At 37.8% G+C, this 27777-nt stretch overlaps 1 protein-coding gene across 4 annotated transcripts in view; it reads right to left on the reverse strand.

Moving 5' to 3' along the window:
- The window catches only part of LOC139743806 (3'-5' exoribonuclease HELZ2-like), a 73001-nt gene extending 50068 nt beyond the window's left edge, over positions 1–22933 (reverse strand). For 2 of the 4 annotated variants that reach the window (XM_071654263.1, XM_071654261.1), the window contains exons 1-7: positions 22766–22933; positions 13989–14073; positions 13271–13319; positions 9308–9535; positions 6096–6168; positions 5256–5401; positions 1748–1930 (exon numbers count right to left, since the gene is read on the reverse strand). In XM_071654263.1, coding sequence (XP_071510364.1) covers positions 1748–1930; positions 5256–5401; positions 6096–6168; positions 9308–9535; positions 13271–13319; positions 13989–14050 — 741 coding nt within the window. In that variant the 5' untranslated portion in view covers positions 14051–14073; positions 22766–22933. Of the gene's footprint in view, positions 1–1747; positions 1931–5255; positions 5402–6095; positions 6169–9307; positions 9536–13270; positions 13320–13988; positions 14074–17036; positions 17074–22765 lie in introns of those variants that run through there. The other 2 variants (XM_071654262.1, XM_071654264.1) reach the window with 2 other exon arrangements.
- Between the last annotated feature and the right edge of the window lie 4844 nt (positions 22934–27777).

Genomic DNA, 27777 nt, shown 5'->3' on the forward strand with positions numbered 1-27777 from the left:
CCTCAAGACATGGAACCCTGCATCCTAGATGTGCACTATACACTTTGTTATGATACACTTGCCTGTCACTTGCCATGTGACTTTGCTGGCATTAAGATTAATCCCTGATAAAACTTAGCCTTTAAGCAAAATGAGCAACCCAACTAAACTGAAACAGTGCAACATTCCCTTACATTATGATGTTAAAGTAAGAACTGAGAGGAATACATAATCCCTAGTCACTGCACAATAATGTCTTTCTTTTTTTTAAACCTGTTGAGGAGGGTATGATTTTGCTACAAACACGCATTTCCCATAGACGCTTGCCCGAGTATATACTCGGGACTCATCCTCAAGGGTTAATAACCCGTGACCATTCAAGAAGAGAGCACATCAGCAGCTGTGCTGACCATGGAACTTTGCACAGTAAGGCTAAGGGCAAGTTAATATGTGTCCTTGGGTTGCTGGAGCCACTGGGTGAGGAGATGGTCCACCACGTACAGCTTGGTGTCTGTTCAAAGGCACCTCAGTGGGCTACTGCTCTGATCTACTGTACATATTCGACGGCATTTGTATGCATGATGCATGCATAGGCCTACAATGTACACACGCAGGCACACACATGCACACACAAAATAAAATGTGATACAAACGAATGTTTCATCCTTGAGAACCACAAGCAGACTGGTTATATACCAACAAATGTATTTACCACATACACAAAAGTACACAAAGACACAAAGGACAGAAGGTAACATGAAGCAAGGCGCTCTATTTTAAAACATACATTTTCTTCACCAGACCAGACAATATCAAAATGCATTTTTAATAGATATCATTTTTCATTGCATGTTACTGATATTCATTATAGCAAATTCATGTCCTTTTAAAGAGACCTTCACAACTTTCTGTTAAAGCTCAAATTGTTCAACAATAGAGGTAAATATATAGAGACCACCATCATTCAAATTCTGCACAAAAAGAAAAGTTTGGTCTGGAAATCAATGTAAATTACCTGTTGCTGCAGTACAGCACACCAAATTTTGTCCATGTCTGGTACCTGTACACATGTGTGTAAGTGTGCGTGTGTGTCTGCCTTTGTCTGCATATACATTGTATGTGTGCACATGACAGCTTGCCAATTCAATATCCTACTTTGTATTCACCACGGCTAGAGTCATTCACACACTCTATCATGATTCTTAACATGACTCTTTTTATCTACACCACAGAAACTTCCAAATATGTATGATATCTTTGCTTTCTTTACTTTTCCCTCTCTCCTTTTCCACTTCTCACTTCAGCTGATCGTCAACTCCGACATATCTACATGTTTTGTGTCTATATGAACAGAATGATATGACAAGACAGTGATATTCATCCAGGGTAGCATATTTGGCGTTTAGGTAGCTCTTCCAGAAGACCCACAATCATTATCACCCTACTTGTAGTCTTGTTAGGTTCTCATGTTTACACCTAGGTGAAGAGGGAGATCATACCTAAATGTATTGTACATTATGCATAGAAAAACACCTGGCAGGATTTGATCTTGGAATCTCTTGATTGAAAGTCCCGAGACTTACCCACAATACAACAGTGTTCCAAACTGACTTAAACTATGTTATTGGACTGCACAGAGTCTGGAATGAATTAAATTTGCATACGGATGTGAAAAAGATCCATCAATGTGGACAAGATAAATGTTTCTATCTTTAATCAGAGTGAATGATGGGTGGAAGAGAGCACAAGTCCAAAGATTAACTAATACCTGCTTCTGTTTTGTCCCTGTCTTCATATGTTCCTCGCCGATCCAATCCATGTCAATGTCATTAGAGTTGGTGGAGGCATTTCTAGTGGATTGGATGATGGATGCATTTTGCTCCAGCTCCTCATCTACCACTTGCCTCAGCTGGCTAGCACTCCAAACGTTGAAATACTGAAGCACAACTTGCTGAAGGGAATGCCACAAAAAATCAACATACAGTGTACAGTCAAACCATCATACACACAATCCTGTTCCATTCAACACAAAGTGCAAATTTTTATGCCTCCGCAACGAAGTGGCCGGAGGCATTATGTTTTCGGGTCGTCCGTCCGTCCGTCCGTCCGTCCCGTTTTGTTTTTGTCGATATCTCAAGAACCGTGTGGTGGTTTTATATCAAACTTGGTATGAGGGTATATCCTTGGGGGATAATACTTTGTGTGGATTTTAGGGTCACAGGGTCAAAGGTCAAAGGTCACAGGTTATTTTGTGAAAAAAAATTGAAATTTCATGTTTTTCTCCATATCTCGCAAATGGTTCAAGGTATCTTCATGGAACTTAGTATATATGCTTGTACCGATGGGCAGTGATTATCTACGGAAGTTGGGGGTCATGGGTCAAAGGTCAGGGGGTCAAAGGTCAAGGTCAACTCCTCAAAATATCACTACTTTCCTTAAAATGCAATATGTCTGAAGGTTTTTTTTTTTAAACTTGATGTATGGCATGTATTACCCAATATATATTTTTTGGGAAGTTTCTTGCCAAAAGGTCAAAGGTCAAAAGGTAAAAGGTCAAGTGAAAGTGCTAAATTGCACTTTTTCCTCCATATCTCGAAAGTAACTCAAGGTATCATCATGAAACTTACATATTTATGCATGTTCAACCTAACAGTGATTCTGTTTGGAACTGTGAGGTCAAAGGTCAAAGGCGAGGTTTAGATAATGCTATTTTCCCATTTGATACTGAAATTATACTTTTTCTCAATGCATAAACTTATAAAAGGGTCAAAAGTCAAGTAAAAATCATCAGTAGTCCCCAAATACGTTGTACCTGCACTCTGACATTTTAATCATTCATCCAATTGAACCTAGTTCTAGGAAAGTGAACATTCAGCACATTTGTGTCAAACCTGTCATTTTAATATTTTGCCAATTGTGTGAAACTGTCATCACACATTGTCAAGACATTGTACTATAGACCTATTAGGAGAACCATGCATTATGGCGGAGGCATATCAGTAGCCATAGCGATATATCTAGTTAGATCATGTACTTGTTCTGTTCGTTTAATTGAAAAGGTGCCCGTTGTACATCGCTTTTATGTTGTATACAGCAAACCTTGCCAAAAATCAACATAAAATATTATTGGACCAATGAAAATTTGTCATTAACTTAATTGATTGTTGACTTGTACATACATCAAATGGTTAACTTACAGTCATCGCACAGGCTTACATAGAGTAATCAGTAACTATAATAGGTCAACTTAAGTTGTGAACTTAATGATGAATGCATGTATCTGTATGCTGAAGAGATTATGTGACAATGACTGCTGATGCTGGAAATTTTGGAATGAAATCATCTTTGAACTTCTTCACTTTCACTCTATGATGGAGGCAATTTAAACAAACAGATAGGCAAGGTTAAAGTATTAAAAATGCTTGTAATTTAAGCCCCGTTTTAACAGAGTTTTTCAAACCACAGTTAGCGTGACAACATTCGGGCAATCTCTTTTAACCCTGCCTGTTAAAACGGTCCCCACAAAATGTTTCTCAGATGTTGTCGTGGTAACTTTTGCCAAATTCTGCTCTGACTACCCTGACATTACCCTGACAACCCTTCTTTTAAAACGCTCTTGTGGTACGCATGCAAAACAGTCCAAATAGAATGACACACCACTCGCTGATCATGTGCACGGATTGTAACCACACCCCCTTCGATAATGAACGGGAAGGTTCTTATGGAAACCCACCCAGAAAAGGTTTTCAGTTAAAGGTTTTCAGCTAAAATGGTGCCCATTGCTCTCTCCTGCAGATTTATGCGTGATGCGAGGAATTTTGCTCTCCAGACATTGTCCCGACATTGTTAGGGTAAGGTCTTCTCAAACAGGGCTTGAGTTAATTTATCGCAGAACTGAAACTTTGACATATTTCCTTTTGGTATCTAATGTATCGAACATGTTCAAAACATCAATCTGTGTTCCTGTAGCATTTCCACTTTGCTTTTTCCACATCGAACAGGCATTGAGACTGTATCGAATGAAATTGAAATTTAAAAGGACTTCCCAACCAGAGAGGCCTAAATGTAGCAATAAATCTATCAATGTGTCATGATCAAATCAAAGTACTCTCTGTTACAAAGACATCAAAATAGAAATGTATACTGCAAACCCAGAACACATTTCAAGGAACTATAGTATGGAAATGCATGTTGACTTGTACTGATTCATAACACTCTGATTATTATGGGAGAAAAAAATATAAATTTGTACAATATTTGCAATTGTTATATTCCTATTATTTTTCTTCAGATTACTTGAATAAACCCACAAAATCAACAACTTCCAAACCAACATTCTGCCAGTGACATCATGTGTCAATCATTGCTAAAGAAAATGATTTACAAAAAGCATTGGAATGCCCTTTCCCTAGAAAAAGCATAACTGATATGTTTCCCTGTGTTTCTGTTGAATAATCATAAATCAAAAAGTGTATCACCCAGAACTGTTTCTAATTTGTGTGCCATATTGTACTAGTATTATGTTGAATCCCATCATACAATATTTCATCTGATGGCACTCAAAATTCGCATTCCAGCAGAATTTGATAAAGTCACAACTTATGAATGGGTACCGCAAAATGAATGTTCATTAGTTCTTCATAATTAAATCACATTTTTCCACAAACTTTCACATGAAAATTCCTGACTTCTGGAACCCATTTCATAAAAAAACTGATATGATAGCAACTCTTGATGGAATGGCAATTGTCATAGTAATGAGAAGAATCCAGCTTCCTGATTGGCTGTTGCTACTGGAAGTTGCCATTCCAGCAAGAGTTGCTATCCTAAAATCTTTCATGAAATGGGGCCTAGGTATCCTAAATTAACCTAAATAATTGGACAAAAACATCTTAATAACAAAGCCTCAAATATGATGAGCGTTCTAACCAACCACTTTGAACCAAGAGGTAGAAGGGAAAAAAAAATGTATGAGTAGATGAGTCAAATACTGTATACGCCGAATATTTTGTGAGGTTTTTATTTTCACGAATTTCGCGAGTCAGCTGCTATTCGCGAAATTAAAAACACGCGAAAATATTGACTCTAATGCCAATATGAATGTGACGTACGCGTATACATTTCTCCGTTCAGTACAAGACTCCACAATCGCAAATTTAACCATCCGCGAAATTGCCAGGAATTCCTGATTCACGAAAATTTAGACTGGTGAAATATATGGCGTATACTGCAGACTTTTCTACGTGTCTCATATCAATGACGAAGTGGTATGGTACCATTTGTCTTGGAGCCAGTCTCAGAAGCTGATGGTGACATTCTCGCAGCTTGGCTGCCACCCTCTCGGAAGGAGGCTTACTCAGGAGTGCACGTTTAAATTCAATGACAGATGTGAGAGTCTGCCGCTCGTCACATTCCCATGACACTGCACAGAGAAAACAAAAACAAAAAAAAAAGCAAATGTTGACAGTGACTCAACAAAACTTAAACTATTCCAGTCTACAGATTCCACACTTTAAACTGATCTCTCTACAACTAGAGGATAGCATTCTGATCCTTCCTTTTCCCCATGCCCCTCTTCTTTGCTTCTTCATAAACTCATTTCTTCTTCCCTTTCCTTCATCCTCTTCCTTTTTTTTCCCTCTCTCTTTCTCTTCCCAATATTCTCTCAATGTTCTCTTCCTCCTCCCAAGTCTGTGATCTCATAAAACTGGTGCTACTGTCAGTTTACAAGGACCTGCCTGCATAGATGTACATCTCTACAAAACAACCATCTTCCATTCTGTAGCAAGTTCCTTGGAAGGCATCTCCGCCTTGGTTTGTTCTAGTTATTGGCTTGAGTGACTTGTACAATCATACCTAAACATTGACCAGACTAACTGCTACGATTGCAAACACACATACACATTCAGAACAGCAGCTGAGTATGCCACCACACTGAATGAACAATACCTCAGAATGCACACCCAACATTGTTTCAAGGACCTACATGTAAATATGAAATGTACTGTATCATGTGCTGGTTAATGACACATGCAAAATGTTTGAATTCGGTATTTGTACCCAAATTTTCTCAGAGCACAACACTTGTGTAGTAGGTTTCAACAGGGATGACTCACCGTTTTGTACACTGCATTTGGCAATTTGAAGGAAACGCACGCAACAATCTGGCCTTCCGGTATGTCCATTTGCCTAGAGAGGTGAAAGAAATTATAAAAAGTGATTAAAAGTTTCAATTGGCTGGTTTACTGAGGTGATCAAGTTAGCAGATTTATTTTTTCTTCAAATTGTTTAGGAAAATGTGATAATTTTTGTTTGATTCTCATATTCTTATCGAAAATTTCATTACTTGGAATCAAGTTTGCAGCATTACCGGTAGTTCTTCAATACACTTTGGATCCCAAACTCATCTGCTAGTTTACAAATGACGCACGTGTCGAAGTGCTTGAGTCAGAATTGTGCACATAATGCAACTATGGAATGCTTAACCCACAAAGCAAAGCCGAGTGCGTTTAGGCTAAATTCCATAGTTACCGCATGCACACTATTCCGACTGACGCAAGAAAAGACAAGTGCGTCATCTGTGTTACAGAATGCCATATTTAGGGATATTTTTCTTGCCAAAGTCAATTTTTCTATCATGTTACCCAATGGCAAATTTACTGGATGCATTTCCACTTGGCTTGCCACAGACAAGAGCCCGAAAATCATGCATCCACTACTTCAAAACCATGCATCCAGTATTTACTAGATGCATGATTCTTAGCCAAAAGGCGACTTGTACTGAGTGCACAAACGCTTGCTTGATGCGTGAACCTTTGCTACGTGTACAAGTGCGCATACTCTTGCTAAAGGTGCGCTATTAACATGTTTACCACTGTGACCCAGCATGCAGCCAGCAAAAAAAAAATCAACATATAGCTCTCGACGAATGAGATTGCAGGATTCTCACTACCAATTCTATAATACATGATTGCATGAAAGAGCTTCACATGATTACATGCATTTTCAACTATTTCAAAATGTTGGCATATTCGATACTCCTACGGTAAATACTATTTGGAATACATTGTATATGACATCACTTTTTCCAAATAGGACACTACCCTGTTAAATGATGTAGCAATTGTGACCAAAGATTATAAACAAGCTGCACTGCAGTGGTGCACTATAATCTTTGACTGTTACATCATGATCATTCACGCTTCGTAAGGTCACTGTAGTATCCCTCCATAACATCACATCCACCACATGACTTCTCATCTCATTTTTTCCCTTCTTAGGGCCCTGGTGCCTCTAATAGCACTATAATGGAGTCCCCTCTCCCCATAGTTTTAACCAGAAACTCTCAAGGACAATCATATCTGCATCCTAATTCAGGCAGTCCTTGGGCAAGCTCTCCAGTGTCAAAAGTAACACTTGCATGATGTACGAACATACACTGTATGTACAATGTATTTAACTTGAATATAAAATATAAGTATTTAAACCGACCTACCACTCTCTAAGTTAACTGTTGCTTTGACAGTATAAGTAATTGTGGTGGGGCTGGAGTTATCTGGTATTTGAATTGCAAGCATTTCAAAATTATTTGAAAAATACATTGACAAAACATATGACTATCATACTAATATCAACAATTCACCATTGACAGAAATATCCAATCATGACAATTAAATATATCAATGAATAGGTTTAGAATCATGAATTCAGGAAATTGCTGAGAAATAGGCACATGTAACTTAAAGAGGGCACTCAAGAAATCCTTTTCATCTAATAGGCCAGTGTGACATCTACATCTGCACCCACAGATACACTGACACTACTGCCTATAATTCAAATATAAAAGGCACTGAAATAACAGGGTAATTTCAGCAAGCAGTCACCTTTCTTGAATAAAGTGTACTTGTTTATACAAATTTAAATCATTGCATCTGGACATACTGTTTCAAATTCTGAGGACAGTTTCATGCCAATCCTGGATGCTTCATCAGCCCATCTGATCAGTAATTCCTGTTTGCAATAATTTGATTTTGTACCTTTATTGACCATTACCTGGCTGAAGCCAAACTTACATCAATTGCTTACACAATTGTAATTATTTCTGGTTTTTATTAGTGGAGGTCTCGGGTTCGAATCCCGATGGAATCCCATTTTCTTTGCTCAATTCTCCACTAATAAATAATATTCATTTTTGGTAAGAATAATATTAATTTTTGGTCAGTTTTTTTGTTTGTGTTTTTACATACTCAAAAAGCTGCATCACTTTGATGATCTCTCACATTTATCTCCAAGTTGAATTATCCTTCGGGTTTATGCCAGGTTCAATTGCGTGTGTGTCACACACAATAACACACTGCTATAGCTTCTGACCATTCGAGCATTGAGAATTTAGGGTTTCTAGGATGAACACTGAACTAGGGCTTTCTATAGCTCAGTTGGTAGAGCACCGGGCTAGCATCCAGAGGTCTTGGGTTCGAATCCTGATGGAATCCCATTTTCTTTGCTCAAGTTTCCACTAATAAATGATATTCATTTCTGGTCAGTTTTTCTGTTTGCATAGTTTATTTCTGGTTTTGTCAATGATTTTCACCATTAGCCAGGTTCTATAGCTTCTTACATTTTTTAGCCAAAGAAGGGTTTACTCCATAAAGGGAGACAAAGGAGAATGAAAATTCATCTCTGGGTTTTCAAGAAAAAGATGAAAATGTACAATTTTTTATAGGTTGCGTCTTTGCGTAATCTAAAGCTGCTTTTCTACACGGCACAGGGAAGGGAACGTCCAGTGAAAATCTGTCATGGGGTTCTCAAGAAGAAGATGAAAATGTACAATTTCGGCCCCATTAGAGCCCCTCCCTACCCTTCTCCCCTGGGTCCCAAGGGGGGCACCTCTGATTCCGCCATGAACAAACCTGAAACTACAGTCATCGATGTACTAACTCATAATATTAACTTAGCTCTATCACTTTTAGTTCTAGAGACAAAGATTTTTTAAAATTCCTTAATTTTGGGGAGTTTACGCCCCCCCCCCCCCCCCCCCCCCCCCCCCTGTGGGCGCCAGGTGAAGAGCGATCGCAATAGCTCACTTTAGCCTTCGGCTCAGGTGAGCTAACAAGGAAATGCTTGGGCACACACATTTGATTCTACATGGCACGTAAAGAAGTTGGATCAGATGAGGGTTAGTACAGAGAAGTTGAGATGGATCCATCAAAGTGCTGATTGTTGCTCTTCAAATAACCTCTTCCCTGCCACTGGCTAATTTGTTATAAAAGGCCCATTTCTACTACTAACAGAAAAAAAAATCATAATATTGTGGCATCAGACAACTTACCAAAAGTATACAAGCATGTGCATGTCTGATATATGCCCTTTCTCGCCCCTTCTCATGTCTCTGTCCTCCAGAGTAGTCATCTTCCAGTAATATATTATACAGCTGCAGGCAATCAACAAATAACCTGGCTGCAGTATGCAATATGGCTGTATCCTGCAGCTTCACACCTTCCTTCAGCAAATATTCTGCTTCTGCCTGCAAAGTTGCTATGAAGTCAAGGATCCATCTCTGAAAAAAAGAGGCGATGAGGTAATGACATGTCAAACTGCATAAATAAGAGCTATGTCTGGACTTGTATTTGCACTTGTGTCGAAAGACCTGCTAATGCATCATATTTCTCTCACACTGACACTGCATAATTGAGAAATGCATTTTTTGGCAGTTTTTCTATTTGGAATGAAGAGAGAAGTCCATGAATTGTTCATGTTGATATCGTGAGAGAAAACAGCAAAAGTCTTCATTAGAATCTGACCTCATATACAGTAATCAGAACATGGGAAGAGAGACTCCATGGTCAAGCTGTATTCAACTTTATACTGTACAGTTGAACCTGCCTTAGCGGCCACCTGTCTATAGCGACCACCTGTCTATAGCGCCCACTGAAAAATCCCCGCGAGAGAAAAGCCCTGCTAAAGACCCTGTGTATAGCGGCCACCTGTCTAACGCAGCCAGCGGCCACAAATTTTGTTTCCCGCAGTAGATTTTAACCTGTCTATAGCAGCCAAAAACCCAATGGAGCCATAGCCGAGCCGATAATTTAGTGTTTTTCTGCTCTGTAGACAAGCGGGCAACATTCAGTGATTGACACTGCTGCATTCATCCCTCATTCAGTCATAATAATGCACTAGTGTTAAGCTTTCTTCACGACAATACACATACTACTGTGCAACAATTTCATATACACCGGCATGATTAAATGCATGAAACACACGGTGTGTACACATGTACACACATACATGTACATGTAAGGATACAACGATGATACATGTACATGTAAGGATACAACGATGATACATGTACATGTAAGCAATGCACACAAAGTTGGATTACCTGTCTATAGCGGCCACCTGTCTATAACAGCCAATTTTTTCGTCTCCCTTGGGTGGCCGCTATAGACAGGTTTGACTGTATCTATCATATTGTATGCAAGCATAGTATTTGATGAATCAGGACATGTAAGACTATTCAGCAAAGAGTTAAAGATACCATCTAATAACCAAAGGAATGGAATGAGACATTCATGATAAGCATTAAAATCCCTTGTCAAAAAGAATTAATGACTTTCAACCTCATATAAAAAATTACACTGCATTTGTGTCACAGAAGGCATTATTCTGGTGTGTTGTTGAGTTTGCAAACATCAGTTGATGAGCAAGATCTGTGAAATAAAACTCAAGTTACAAAATGATTATATTGGTGTATGCAGCAGAGAAAAATCAAGCAAACAGAATGGTAAAAATTTTATCAAAGTCTGGCATGTACTGCAAAACTGGATATTTTCGCACAATTAATATTTCAAGCATGGCCAGGTAAGATGAGTTTCGCATGTTTTTAATTAAGCAATTAAAGACATCAACTAGCAATTGGAAGAGATGGCAGGCAAAAATATTTGCTTGCTTGTGTTTTCAGACTAGTTTCTGCTTGTGTGAAATGCACAAAAATGTCAACATTTACTGTAGTAGGAAAGTTGTAGAAAGGTTGTTTACACAAGACTGCCTTATTTGTTGCAACCACATAACAAATGTGCAATCAAATAACGCAATGAAATCAATCACCTTCAGTTTATACACAAAACTATCTTAAAACTAGAAATGTCACTACGGCGACTGGTGTATGCCTCCGCCATAATGCATGGTTCTCCTAATAGGTCTATAGTACAATGTCCTAACAATGTGTGATGACAGTTTCACACAATTGGCAAAATATTAAAATAACAGGTTTGCCACAAATGTGCTGAATGTTCACTTTCCTAGAACTAGGTTCAATTGGATGAATGATTAAAATGTCAGAGTGCAGGTATTTGGGGGAACTGATGATTTTTACTTGACTTTTGACCCTTTTATAAGTTTATGCATTGAGTAATTTTCAAGGTATTGAGAAAAAGTATAATTTCAGTATCAAATGGTAAAATAGTATTATCTAAACCTGGCCTTTGACCTTTGACCCCACAGTTCCAAAGAGAATCACTGTTAGGTAGAACATGCACAAATATGTAAGTTTAATGATAATACCTTGAGTTACTTTCGAGATATGGAGGAAGAAGTGCAATTTAGCCCTTTCATTTGACCTTTGACCTTTTGACCTTTGACCTTTTGGCAAGAAACTTCCCACAGAATATATATTGGGTTATACATGCATACATCAAGTTTAAAAAAAATCCTTCAGGCATTGCATAAATATAAGGAAAGTAGTGATATTTTGAGGAGTTGACCTTGACCTTTGACCCATGACCTTTGACCCATGACCCCCAACTTCCCTAGATAATCACTGCCCATCGGTACATGCATATATACTAAGTTCCATGAAGATACCTTGAACCATTTGTGAGATATGGAGAAAAACATGGAATTTCAACCTGTTTTTCACAAAATAACCTGTGACCTTTGACCTTTGACCCCGTGACCCTAAAATCCAAACAAAGTATTATTCCCCCCCCCCCCCCCCCCCCCCCCCCCCCAGGATATACCCTCATACCAAGTTTGATGCAAAACCACGTCACGGTTCTTGAGATATCATCAAAAACAAAACGGGACGGACGGACGGACAGACGTACGGACGGACGGACGGACGACCCGAAAACATAATGCCTCCGGCCACTTCGTTGGCGGAGGCATAAAAAATGATTTGGCAACTGCAACCACTACTCCCTTAAAAGTACTTGTCATATCATCACAAAAAATCAAAGTGACCAGATATTTTTCCTGATTTCATTGCAGAAAAGAAATTCATTAGAGATTAATGTGCAGGTTAGTGGGAGACGTATGAAAGCTGACATCATTGCTTGATGAAATTTGCATATGTGGTTCCAACTGAAATCAGTTTATGAAAACATTGTGGAATTTCACAATCACAGAGCCTCCTAACTCAGAATGAAATGAAATTCCCTGTCATTCATACTAGTATTTGTTTGCTCTTTCTACAAAATCTATATGGGGAGTGGATTTTATTGCTTGAAAAAAGTTTTGGTTAACTGTGAATTTTACAGCTTAATCTAACTTGCAGCAACAATAATCTTCATAAATTAAAAATTCTGTAAAAAAAGTGAAATAAATAATTTTACAGTAGTGTGCTTAATTAAAACAGACAGATCTCACTTAATTCAAAACAAACGGTGGGGCTAGTGCTCATCGGAGTATCTCAAGTTCACCCTGCACATTCTTGCAGACTATTACATTTCATCAGAATTTAGCAAACTTGGGGGGGGGGCAATTGTGTTTATAATTTGTATTTTATCACACTGGTAACAATACCTGCCAAGTGTGTAGAAATCTATGTGTTTTCTAAAAGAAGATCAAAATGTGAAAACTGGCCCCCAATTTGGTCCTGACCTCCAGGGGGACCACACGTAGATGTGCCACGAACAAACGTGAATGCATACTCACTAATATACTTACTCGGAGCATTTTTGGTTTAATAAAATACTTTTAAAGAATATCTGATTTGGGGGTTCTGGGCTCTCTTGTAATTCCAGGGGAGGACCCCCAAACACAGGCATACACCTCTATATAGTAGGTGCATACATACATACATGCATACATACATGAATACATATAAATAATAAACACACACACATACATATAAAATCATACTGTTTCCACTAATGTACATTGTTTTCTTTCTCTCACAAGCAATGTGAGTACAGATTCATTTCACCTATTTTATCCTCACTAAAATGCACAACTGACTAGAACACAGAGATATTCATTAAAAAACATACAAATCATAAAATATAGTTACCAATACCTCTGATTGTAAGTCATGATAAATCCTCCACCTGCAGACAACCACAGAACTGAAAGAATAAATGTGAAGATGTCAGTACCATAGGATTGGCATCCATAAGTTATCAATCCAGTAATTTGATGAATGTCTGTTATTATTATACAGGAATTTCCTGTTACAAGTTTTCCACAATCAGTCAAGTCCTTTGAATTTCACAGACCATTGACACATTATCAGTGGCATAAATGCATTTGGACAACCAAATATCTGCATACTTTCATTTTGGTAATCATATCGCACAAAATGTACAAAAGCTACTCTATGATTATTTAATATTCCACACATATAGCAGACAGCAAATTGAAAAAAAAAAAAAAAAAAATGCTTGAAGCTGCCAATACAATATAGTCATTCATACTGTTTCATAGAAAATTGAAAAAGTAACAGTGCTGAATGAAATAAAATGTAATTTATGCAGAAGTAGTCACTTTTGTCATCCAATTCTGTGATTTAATACTAAAAGGGATCATAGCTCAAAGGCACAACATTCACCAAGAGGAATTATGAGGAACAATGACCCTGTACATAGCATAGGGCCTACTGATGGAAGAAAATATCGCAGTGAAAACAAGTTTGGCCATCCTACATTCAAAAACATGATTGTCACTGCAATGATCTTGTACATTGTCTTGAAAAAGGTATTTACACATAACATGAAATATTCAAGCTTTGAACTTACGCTTCATCAAATAATTCTGCAATTCGGGGATGTATGTGATGTCTCTGTAGCTGTTGCTCCATGCCTCCTATCCCTCAGCCTATACCTATTGTCAGTATTCAGTATGAGAGCAAATTATACAGTTAACAAATCAAATAAAAAAAGAGGAAGAGAGAAGTGACACATACATTGCACGTACAGGAATTACTATCAAAATGAGTAACAACATCAAAAATTCCATTGGTTCTTTCATTATAAAATATACAAACATGGTTTCTACTAGTTTACAAGTTGTACAGCACTAGAGTTCTATATTTTACTTAAATTACACACTACATTAGTTTTACCAAAATTAACAACAAACTTTCATCAACAATTTTTTGGCAGAAAAATATGTGACCATGCATCACAAAAACCAACAAAAAGTTGCAAGGACTATTTTTATATGTGAGGACTCAAATTATGTGAAAAGGGTATAAACCCTCTCAATCTTGAGTTTTCCCTATTTCCTGAAACCTTTGAGCAAATTCTTCTTCAAAATTATTCGAAAGTTCGGTATCATAAAATGAACAGATATTGAGCTTTAGCAGTTTTCTGGAACATTTTTTGGTAGAATAGTGTGATTGATAGGCACATTTTAGAGGCCTCTCTTCATTTCTTTAATACCCTGTACACACATTTTTAACCCTAATAACTTTTGAAAGGATGATATATAGTCGCTTTGACAGTTAGTATTACTCATGAATAAAATGTGCTAATAGAGCATGTTCAATTTCGTCCCATAGATTCATTGCACAGTTAGCACGGCTTGGTAAGATTAAGCGCTTTACTTTAAAGGAAACAACAACCCAAAGAGAAATGAGGACCGAGTGAAAGCAGAAATAGTAGGACACATCAGTGAAAGTTTGAGGAAAGTCAGACAAGCAATGCAAAAGTTATGCATTTTTAAAGTTTTGGTGTTGTAACCGCTGGATGAGGAGAATACTAAAGGTTTTTATGCCTGATAGTGATGTCATGTGTAGACAACAATATGAAGACAATATAGATATTCTAGAGGAAATTTCACAAAAAATCATTTTTCTAGCATAATGAAAGAGCACTTGACTTACCGCTTTTAGAAAGCATGTGAGTGTAAGTAAAAGCATAATTCTGGGCAAAGCACCACGATAACGCTATTACGTTTGGCAAGTGTTAAATATTGATTCTAAAAATGTCAAGGTTCCATGACTCTCTCATAGCTCATACACTCATCACACCATTCTGGTCAGCTTGTTATCTAGACTAGGGCCTGGTAGAGGCCAAACCAGTTAATAGACATCTCAAACGTTACAGTTTCTTGCAAATTTACCTAACCCTGAATCACCCCGATAAATCATGGCACTATGGAAAAAGACATTAGCTCCATACATCATACCATGGACCTACTACACATGGACTATGAACAGAGGTGGAGATCTTTCTTTGAAATTTGAAATTGCTTTAGCGATGATTTTGCAATATACACTAACATGTTACAACTGCACACATGCATTTTTCTTGATTTAAGAAAGTTAACGTTAGAGACGTGTATCTTCTGCGCATGTAGTTTTTAGATTTCTCAAAGCACCGTCTTTTTTTATCTAACGTTAGGCCTAATGTTAGGCTGGCTGTCAGTGGGCAACACTGGATCAGAGCAGGAAAGCATGTTCAAAATGCTTTTGTGACACTTTTGACAGAAACACTAACAGGTGCACGTATTAGTTTCTAATTAACGAGCGATACAACGGTTAGTAGGTCCATGGTCATACAGAGCCTCGGCTACACTGAGCTGACCCTGTATTGATGTCTTAATTGTGACTAAACTAACTGTTAGGTCTAACGTTAACTGTTAGATCTACTATTAATAGATCTAACGTTAAATCAAATCACACAGATACTTTTTTGTTTTTGTTTTATCGTCAGTCACAGAAAATAGAATGATTAGACCCTATCATGTGCCATGTGGGGTTGTGTTTCCGGACACTTAAGTTCGCGAGTGAAAACTTACCTATTTTACATAGAATATGCACCCTTCTTCACCTCAAAGACCGACACTCCTTCAACTGGGTGCGTCATTTTCATTACACTAGCAGACGCACACTTACATTACAATACGCGTCCGGTCCCACAACGCTTGGCTTGGTCATATTATGCCATGGTCTATTCAACATGGCATGTAATGTATGCCAAAATCAAATCTCTAACGTTAAACATGCAAAAGTCCAACACTGCACAGTTATAAACTTTAACTGTTAACGTTAGATCTTAGATCTAAAGATATCTAACATGTTAGACTCTGCATGAGCATTACTAGACTTTAACGTTAGATCTTATTAGCAAACTGAGTGTAGCAGCATCTTAACATTAAATTTACTAACGTTAGTTAGCATTTACGTAGAAATTGCCTAACTGTACGTTAGGGCTTAATCGAGGGTGCCGGGTGGCAAGCAAGTCAGTCTCCTATTCAAACTGCATGAGCGACCTGTATTTGCACTTGCAAGTTGCAGGTCTTGATAACCTCTAATATACGATTACACGAATATCTCACCATTTCTTGGTTCTGACGTGACATGCATGATTTCTTTGGTAATGTGCAAATGAAATGTATTCAAATGACGAGTCATTGCGTTGGAAGTTTTTTCAGCAAGACGATTTCATAACTGCCACCGAACTCATGAACTGCAATTAGTGCAAAGCCCGTCAACTGGCGCTCCTAGTGAGTATAGTAGTAGCGTTATAGCTAGCTTGCTAGGCTAGAGGTAGGCGCACTACACTGCATGCATGCATCACATGCACGTAAACGGTCACGGCGAGATGGGTAAATGGTTGACTGGGGTACCGCCGGCGCGGTGCGGGGGTGATTTATGTACGAGGGCCCCCGGAACTGCGACTGGCATAAAATTATGCGTATCGATAGCCCATATCGCCATACACACGATAACCGTGAGCGGAGCAGACGACTCATAATGACATGAGGCCTCGGAGCTCGGAGGCGCCCGAGTTGAAAAAGAAGAAGAAAGAAACATGAGCAAAGGATAATGGTTACTGTACATGTTAGAAGCAGATGGGGGAGCTGGAGAAGGAGGAGTTTCCTTCGGGTTTTCTTCTACAGTCACTGATATGGAGAGCTACCGATCAATGGGCGCCTAGCAGCCTACTACAGACACGTATAGCATGCAGTATGTCGCAGCAAGGTTGGGGAATCCCACAAACACAATCAAGCGGAAACGGGATCCGGGGAATCCCCACTCCGCCTCTCCCTCTCTCTCCCTCTCTCTCTCTCCTCCCCTCCCCTCCCCCCCCCCCCCCCCACCACCACCATGCACACACTCCGTTCGTATTCTTTATTCGCACGAGTTTCGTTCAGTGATACAGGACACATATGACACAGAACGTGATACACACACAAAAACAAACAAACACCAGTCTGAGTCACAAATTCAATAGCAGCTGGTCTTCAGTATGCTGTTTGATCACATAGGCCCTACATTCCATGTACAATGTATGCACACACACAAACAGTGCGAAACCCAGGAACTCTGAGGTTGTTGTTGTTGTTGTTGTTTTGTGTTTTAGAAGCGTTTTCCACTCTCTTTAGAATATTTACGCCACAAACAGAAGTATATTCTCGACAAACAGACAAACAGAAGAATATTCTCGATCCAGCCGCTTTCATTATAAAGCTCACTCAAGATTGTAAATTGATGATAAAAACAGTATTCCAAACAAGGGGTTTTTAGTATAATTTAATTGGCATTATACCCGACGTGGTAACGTTCAGTTGATTTGGTCCAATGTAACATTCGACTACCGTTACATAATTTCATAGATGCGTGATAACACTAAGTATAAGAAATCATACTCGCCGGGATGCAGTCTCGATTTTTGTTTGACAGAGCCATCTTTACAAAGATGTTTCCGCCATTCCTCGGGTCCTTGTTTGTGGGTCTTGTTTGTATGTTTGTTTTCGCTTGTTTGTTTTTTTTTTCCTATAATCTGTAGAAGTAGTCCTGGAGCTATTATACTATGTTGCTTTCTTGTTTTGTGTTATCGTTTTGACACAGAGCCGAATTGGGGACAGAGCTTTATTTTTTTTTTCTGTGCGTTTTGGGAATTTGAGTATATCCTGGATGGGGGATATAAATACAGTCCAATCTTTAAGTTTTAGACCTGCTAAAACATCAATAATTTGAATGGTTTTGTTCAATTGATAATGACCGGTGACTTTGAAGGGAGAGAGAGAGATACCGGGGGTGAAATAAGTACGGAATCGTATGCATGACGATTCATGTAAGCCATATGTTGGAATTGGTCCCAGCTTAATCTCATAATTATCAGATCGTATTATCATGAAATTGACCAGCTCGAGCGCTATCACTTGGTCGTACACTTATACAGACGGTCATACTAAATGAAGCTGGGACGTACAAGCTGTCTTTATGATATAGATAATCATGAATGAATATATAGATGAATTAACAAATAAATAAGTAAATAAAAAAATAATCACATTTCTGGAGTTGCCTTTATAGATCTTCGGAAGGCATTTGACACGGTAGATCATGACCTACTTTTACATAAATTAAAGTGTATAGGGTGTAGCAAGACGACTGTAGATTGGTTCAAATCCTATTTAAGTGACAGACAGCAAGTGACGCAATTCAAAGGAGCCAAGTCCTACTCTTCAACTATTAAATTATAGGTGTACCTCAAGGGTCAATTCTTGGTCCCCTTTTATTTTCAATTTATGTCAACAGTCTACCCGAGTGTACTTCAGAAGGTGTTACTCTAGTATATTATGTACGCTGACGATACGACTCTCACTGTCAGTGCTATATGTTATCTGTGGTTTATATACGTTTTGCTATTTAATGTACATATGTTCATTAATATTATTCAGGGCTCCATGGAAGACCATTATTTATTGGTGAATGGGCTACCCTGACAAAAGATTAGAAATGAATAAATAAATAAATAAATTAATTAATTAATCAATCAATTAAAACGCTAATTCCTGCAGTAAAGTGGCATACAATCGTACATGTCATATTGATTATCAGCTCTCGTTGTACACATAGGTGCACTCACGAACGAAAACAAATTCAACCAATGGCCAATCATATTATGTTATCATGTTACAAAATTCCCCACTCCGCTCCTTGCTGAGCGATTCAATTGAACCTTGAACTCAAGGCTCTTAACGCTGTAACATATGATGGCTACTGCTGACAGCAATGAGCTGACGTGCGTGTTTCCACCTTGTAGTGGGGATTCCCACTGTTTACAGCCAGGAATAAACAAAAGATCAGAAAATCTGAGGCTGGCGTTCAGCTTCAGTTCAGTAATATCATCTGAGCTATTATGCCAAATAACAGCCATACAGAAGAAAAGAAAATATAGTCACAAAATGTCGAAAAAAAAAAAGATTCCATCACTAAAACATGAGACGAATAAACATGCCACAATCCTGCTTAGTCTTCGCCAGGAGTGTAGCATGAGGATCAAGATCTTCCAATCAGTTGATGTACTGAAATGCGCTGTGATAAAGAAAAAAAACCAACATAAAACGTGAAATAGTTTGATTGTCTTTCCTTTAGCTCACAGGGGATATTCGAGTTTTAAAACTAAAATAAACAAGACCTTTCTTATTTTTCTTTTATGATGATGATTGCTGTTTGTAGCAGCTGGAAGGCATGATAAATATTGCATGAACCCAGAGACACACAAGCAACTGATCAGATATAAGTGAAAGCGAACATAATGGTAAAAAATGTGACAAATTTAGTTAAGCTTGACTAAACGATCAGAAACACTATGATATTTACATAAAAAGCGAAAAGAGAAGCCAAATAAAGTTAGAGTGTGTTTACAGTAAATCCTACAAAGATTCGAAAGTTCGGGGTTTTAGATCTTCATTCAGTTCCACAAACCTGTGATATCGGCAAGTTGAATGGACTGATGATGTCACTTTCCCTAGTCTTCGATACTAATTATCATTATGTTTCTCATAGGAACTGCAATGTATATCATTAAAGTACGTTATCAATATAGTTTACAGTAACTTTCAATATGATTAGGATTATGATCAACTCACTCATTACATCATTATAATGATCATATTGCAGGTCAGTCTCTATCCATTGGTAATAGTAATTAATTGGTAATCGTTATTCCACAGGTTGTTTTTTTTTATATGAAAATGAAATAAAGTTCGCTATTCCAGAGGTTCGTTATTCCGAAACTTACAAATCCTGCATACCTAGGCTAATCCGAAAATGAAAAAGGGTTGGTTAACCCAAACATTTGTGGCGTTACTTCCAAAGTTCGTTATGCCGATTCATAGTTCCGAAAATGAAATAAAGTTTGCTGTTCAAAGGTTCGTTAAACCGAGAATGAAATAAGGTTCGTTATTCCCAGGGTTTGTTAATAATCCGGAAAAAAAAAGAGAAGATGGGAATAGACGAACTTTCGGAATTACGAACCTATTTGTGGGATTTTTAATGTAAGTGTGACAATTTGAATTTCCCTTTTTTCAAATTCAAAAGCAACACCACAGCTAAATTCATATTTGGCTAATTCTTATACGCTATAACCACTTATCAGAAAATGTGTCACTTCCCTGCAACAGCACAAAAACACAGAGTTTTCATTTGGACTCTGATAAATTAAAGCATCACATACGTGCATTAAACACAGCTGCAGCTATAGGTATATAAGTAAGAATTTAGTCTCGTCTCGGGATTCACGATCTCATTTTAAAGCCTTCTCATTAAAGAATAGTAGTAAAAATATACATATATATATATATATATATATATATATATATATATATATATATATTTATCATCCCCTGTCACTCTGCCAGTCATCAACAATTAACTTTAATCGCTTTGTTTATTTGCTGTGGTGATATTTATGTTCTCCGTGAGAAAAATATAATCTCTTCGACCTTGATATATACGCTCCCCTCATATGTAATCACTTAAACAACGTTTCCGCATTTGGTTTTCATGACATGGAGGTGAGAAAGATATAAATGGTAGAAGAGTCACAAGGAAGTATAGACTCGTGTTTAGGCGATTATCTTTTATATTCCATAGCAAGTCGAAGTCCAAGGGACAAAACACACAGACGCCACACACACGCATGAAGCGACATTAGCATATAATCATACTGGCAGACACATAAGCACATTTTTTCTATTAGCCCGAAGTCACAAAGATATAATGTATATAAATGTAAGTTTAACTTCAATCCATGATTTAAAGTTATAGTTCATAGAGAAAATCTGAACTACACATCTACATCATATATATGTATCATGAGGAGTTTAGTGTTGATGCGAAAAACATAAATATATCAATTTTTATATTTGAGATTACAGCTGAGAAAAAAAAATGAAAACATACATCATAACAATTTAGAAATCTTCAGACATGTTTACAAAAAGTGCATTATCATTGAAAACCTTTTATTTTTCTCTATTAATTTTGATGATGACCTTACTTAAAGATATTTTAAAAAGTGTTTATCTGGGGGTTTTTATCTTGAGGCATGCAATTGCCTAATAATAGTATACCTCATGTCATCACGGTATAATGATATGCATGAAACTCGGAGAAGGAATAAAGTACCATAAAATGAACCTCTCGTCAACTACCTTAGTAAATGTTATTAATTTATTTATCTAATTAGTTATTCCGTTCTATTTTCACATGGTAGCCCTTTAAGTAAAATAAACAAACAAACAAACAAAAACTTATATACAAAGAGGACCGGCACAAAAACAAAACAAAATACATAAACAATACAAAGTTAAAAATAAAGCAAACAAAAGTACAGTAGATAATAAATGTCATATGTTTTATATATACATATATACAGACTGTACATAAGTATACGTATATGTATATCATATTTACACATATTATATGCGTATAATAATGATAATGTATGTATATCATATAACATATCACTGACATTTTGTCGTATTGACTTCATGCTATATGAACGTGCTCCCATATTACCTGCATGCTCGTTCGGACAAGCTTGCTTATCTACCTAGATATAGGGCTTTTATCTGTCTGTACACACACACACAGACACACACACACACACAACACACACACACACACACACACACACACACACAGTGCCATGCATCTACTGCCCTGGACAATATTGCGCCGTACCCGCTACACGAAAAGCAGTAAAAGATTCATGTGATATCGATAGATTTCAAGACAAGGTCGCTCTTAAAGGACCTGTGCAATGTATGCCCGCTGACTCGTGTTTATTTATTTTTTGCTTTTGTTATTCCATTTTTGTTCTTTTGGCGGACCCAAGTAATCAGGAAAAAAAAACAGCAGAAATATAATATATACTATTTAATATAATATGACACATATCATACTCTTCTGACCTGTACACAGTGTTGATCAGAGTATAATCAAGTAAAACAACGATGTAACATGCATTTTCTACTGTATAGGTCCTACTACATGATACAGGAAACGCGCCATGCACACGAGGAGACAGATCACAAAATGGGCGAAAAAATAACGCACAGTAACTGGTTTATGTATCGAGCAGTTGCTGTGTGTAGCTGATGCATGCACAGTTTGTTTATGATAATATGCCTGGATTATGCATAAGCTCAATGATGATGTTGGAATGTTTTTTAAAGGGGCGTAGGAGGAGAACCACCTTACTAATGACATGATTCTATGAAAGCAGGAGAGTGTTTACATGCGACTGAATGCAATAAACATGATACTTACTCGACTAGGCATGATTCGCAGGCAATCTCCTCAGTACTGGTAACGGTGATGATGAACAAACTCACTACGTGCAGACAGAAATTCTGGAAACGCTGATTACTGAAGAGAATCTGACCAGGCAATCGTTTCGACGTTCTTTCCGTTTGTAGCGACGATACATCTCTGGGCCTTCAACGATGAACGGGGAATTTATAAATGGAAGCTAGTCTAGATTATAGACTGCTTTACAACCATGTATTAGATAGTTTACAGCATAGCATGCACTAGCTCAACGTTTATTTGATAAGAATTGGTTTTTAAATGGCCACGACTTTATTAGGATCTCTTTGTTTCACCTTGTTTTTGGATATCTCGGCCACTTCAAAACCTATTTTCATCAATGTTGAACTTTTAATACCCCTTAGAATTGCATGCTTTTTGATATCTCATAGAGTGGTTTCTGAATATCTCGCAAAACGATAAAAGCTAAATCCTCACCTCAACCAGAACTGTACACACCCTTTAAACTTTGAACGGTACAATGATGGCATCTCTAGAATCGGTTCATCCGAAAAGATTTTAGAAATTGCGAATTTACCCTGCTTGAAGGATATTGGTATGGCGTGTTGTGCATTTGAACGAAAAATATAAAGAGTTTAGAATTTAGACTACTCAAAGCAAACGCTGATGGCGCAATCGATAAGATGCTGGGGAATCCCAAGAAAGCCAGTGAGATTGCAGAGTGTTCTGACCTGGCGACAGTCACGACATACGGTATCGGAGGAACTCACATGCAGTGTTTTGTACAAATCGACCAGCCCGAGCTCCATAAACGGACAGAATACTGAGATAAATCGCAGAAATATTGCTAGAAAATAAGCCATATCAGTAGTCTTTCACAAGGATCACTGAACGTAGATTTAGCTGAACCCCCCCCCCCCTTGCGATCTAATGTGAAGCAAGGTTGTTTACCGTACTTATAATGAAACACGAAAGACGTATGATTTTTTAATCTTTTACGTTTAACACGTGTGTTTACGGCGACTTGTTTACAAGTGGGGACCGCTGTGCTAACAACGATACACGGAGACCGTACGTGGCCGTGAAATATCGCCTAATACACGTTCGTCTGCAGTGTATGGTACATTTTTACCTATACGAGGTAGTTTTGCGAGGCAATTGCAGTTGGTATTTTGCAGGGTCGTGGAAGTCAGCAGTCAATATTCGTTGGTATTTTGCTCCTTCCGGGTTTCGCCATTCACTTTACATGTAAACGAAGAGAAAACATTCAAGGACGTCGCTGTGTGTCGGTTACTCGCACCGCAGAAGAACGCCGATAAATCAACTCATACAAGGTCGACCAGTTCCAGGTAGTCAAATGTGGCTTGACCTATATCATAGTGTATAGCCGTATTCACATATTTTCCTAACTTACCTAGGGGATAGGTAATAATTATGACATTGACTGGCCTCGAGGGAGATACCAGATAAATATTGGCCGCACTGAAAGAATATTGCCCTCGTCTTCGACTCGGGCAATATTCTTTCAGTTTGGGCAATGGTATCTCCCTCGAGGCCAGTCAATATTATATAAATGTGCGAGCAAATCGGTTATTCGATGAAGCAGCAACCATGTATTATTCCCTCTGAATAACAAATGTTCCCGCTTGTAAAGGAATACACTGTATCTATAAACAAAGCTAATGCTCATGGCATTGTCGTGCAGGGTCGTGCCTTTGATCCCTTATTCACTTTCTACTGAAAGATAACATCTCAAAGATGTACAGTTTTAGGTTGATCTACTGTAATATACATTGCCAAATGCCACTTCACATTCGTGCAAGCATATACGTGGCTAGCTCATACGTGCTGTACTACGGCTCCGTGCAGGCGAACATTCACGTTTGATCACTAGAGAAGGACATCTTTTTGCTGAATACTCGAAACATTAGTCGATTCGCGTTCCATCACCTTGATTATATTAATACGTGACATCACCTCAATTTGTTTATTGTATTCATTTTGTTCATTATTTCGTTATTTATGTTTTTATTTTATTATCTATTCATTTATCTCTTTATCAATCTGATCATCTTTTATAGTCATTCAATACATGTTTGACTGCAGACATAATATATCATGCTTGCTCAGATATACATGTATACAAGAATTCAGTCATTCATGATATCTTTTTTCTTTCACCTCTTTATCTGTGACATTGAGAAGATTGACGAAATTGGAAACATCGATTTCCTCAATGCTCCTAAGTCTCTGCTGACTGATGTACCGGTATGTAACATGCTAACCAACAAAGAAAAAAAAGATAATTCACACTCAAACGTCATACACATACACTCGCACACACACACACACACACACACACACACAAACAAACACATACCAACGCATGCACACGCACATTAAACAGAGGCAAATAAGAAGGAAGTATAGACATTGGGAATTCCCGCAGTATCTCGTCCCCATATTATGAACTTGAATCATGCTGTGAAAAGCTATAGACGGAGCCGAGCAAGTACGTGATGTCGTTGAAATCAACGAATAAAATACAGTAGTAGAAGCACACGTTGCGCATGCGCTGTGTGCGCTCCTGTAATCCTGGGTTTTATCACCTCCCTTGCTGCAATCAAGTTGCAAGATAAATGTTGTATGAAGAACCCTGCAGGCGGAAGACTTTTGGGGTGCGGAAAGGCGTGGAGGTGAGATCCGGGATCTCTGCATGTGGTTAGGACTGGGGTTACCATGTCACGCTTTTTAAGATGACTTCTCCAGTCCGCGAAGGCAACTTGGAGGTAAAAAGAAGTGAAAACGTATCCCGTGACCGGGGTATAATACCATGTACTTTGTAGGCGCCTTCAACACTTTACAGAGACATGGCGCAAAGTTACACTATTAAGAAAAGATCTCAACAGCCCTTCTCGGGTGCTTCTTGCAAGCAATATACATAAATGACTAATGCAGGATTTCTATGAAAGGTCATTATCAATATATAAACCTAAAAAGGTTTGACATAATCGGTTCCCTGCAAATCAAAATTATCAATACACCTTGTTGTACTGATAATCTATGATCAGGAAGGAAATTTTTCTGATTACTCTTATTAAACACCATTGATTTTTCTTTTTTAATTTCAGAAATAACTTATTTGAATATAAATAATCTATTCATTCATTATGATACACTACACTAATTTGACAATTGGAAGCAGGTGATCATACCTGACTGAATGAGAGTGAGTGACGTACCATATCCAGCGCGCTCTTCTTGTAGTCAAATTTTGTGCAGGGACACTCATCATATCAAGAGATGTGCCGGGCAATACATCATGATATGACATTGGCGTCAATAAATATGACAGACACATTTTGGCCTTTACATGAAATATCACTTTTGTCACTTGCTTCCTTTCCCAAAATATAGGGCAGTACAGTGGGTGCACCTCATGAGACAGATACCCACGAGTCATAAAGCCCACAAGTCATACAGCTCATGAGTTCGACGATAAACAGACAAGGCCCACGAGACTGACACATTAAGCCCTGTGTAGTTTCTGTCGAACTAGAGCACTTTTTTTTCCTAGTGTCGAGCTTATGGGCTTTATTTGCCTAGCGTCGAACTCATGGGCTGTATGACTCATAAACCTGTTTTTAATGTCGAACTCGTGGACTGTATGACTCGTGGTTGCAGTCTCGTGGGATAACCCCAGTACAGTGTGCTTGGCAAGTTTCGGTAGGTTTTTGAAATAGAAAGGAGAATGGTATTCTTTTCACTTCAGGTTGATTTTTTTTTTTCCCGTGAGGTCGGGAATCGTTATACCTGCGGCTGGCTTAAACTCCATTTGCAATTTCAATACTATTCATGTTTTAATGTCTTTGAATGAACAGTTCAATTCAATACATGTAGCACTCCATCAGAGGCAAGTTTGCTGGAGGAAGAGCGCCATCATGCGTTGCACGACGAACATCCGATAATTATTCAAGACTGACCGAGTTCAGGATCATCTTCGACACTCAGGACACAACCTCTCTGGAAAGAAAGCAAGCAAGAAAGAAAAAGTTACTGCAAAGAGTGGTGAACAGAAATGAATCTTAGTTTAGACATTGTCATAGAAACTCTAGAACAACTTCCCTTCTCACATGTTCAGGCTTCTACCTCCATTGACATTTTCAAGAAAACCCCATTTATTTCTAGAACATAACTGATAATTATGTAATATCGGATTATTTTCCTCCTAGTCGATTTATATGCTTGTTTCCTTTTGTTAATTGTGGAGAGCTTAGAAACATTTTCGTCATAAACGCTATATAAATTTTTCGTATCATTATCAATATTGAGTGGTTCACCATATACAAGCTTGCTTTTTGGTGTAGATCTCAATTGTTTCTTTTTCTCAACTGAAGCATAACTATATATTTTGCCAGTATGCATGAATATGTTTATCTGTATCATTCTTCGTTTGCAAAGTCGAATGTATATATTTATGATGTCATTCTTGATTTATTATGTGGTATGTTTTGTTGGAATAAGACGAATGAAAATAAATTAATTAAATTGAATTGTTGCGATGATAATCTTGGTGTCAATTGAATCAACAGGATTGTCGTTGATAATGCTGAATATGATATAAATAGTAAAGGAAAAAACTATAATGATAGTATTGATCATTATAAAGTAATATTAATAACAACGATAATTGATAGAAGTAATGTAAGAAGAAAAATTACAGGAAATAAAAATGATTACAATGATAATGATGATGATAATGATAACGAAGATGGGATATTGTTATCAAAGTAAAAAATTGGCACATGTGTGATTCTACAGGCAGGAAAAGCTGAAACACGCATTGACTGAAATGATGAGACTCAAGTTTTCAATCTGACGCGGTTCTGATTGGTTGGTTGCCACGTTGCTTTATGCAAAGAATTGTTTCTATTGATGGCTTTTTAATCTATGACATGACGTCAGTGGCAACATTTTGTTTGACATTCCTTCCGTCTTAAAAAAAAAATCAA

The sequence above is a fragment of the Diadema antillarum genome, unplaced genomic scaffold, assembly GCF_040938485.1.
Source record: "Diadema antillarum isolate AM-2024a unplaced genomic scaffold, OU_Dant_1.0 seq00001106_RagTag, whole genome shotgun sequence".
NCBI lineage: Eukaryota > Metazoa > Echinodermata > Echinoidea > Diadematoida > Diadematidae > Diadema > Diadema antillarum.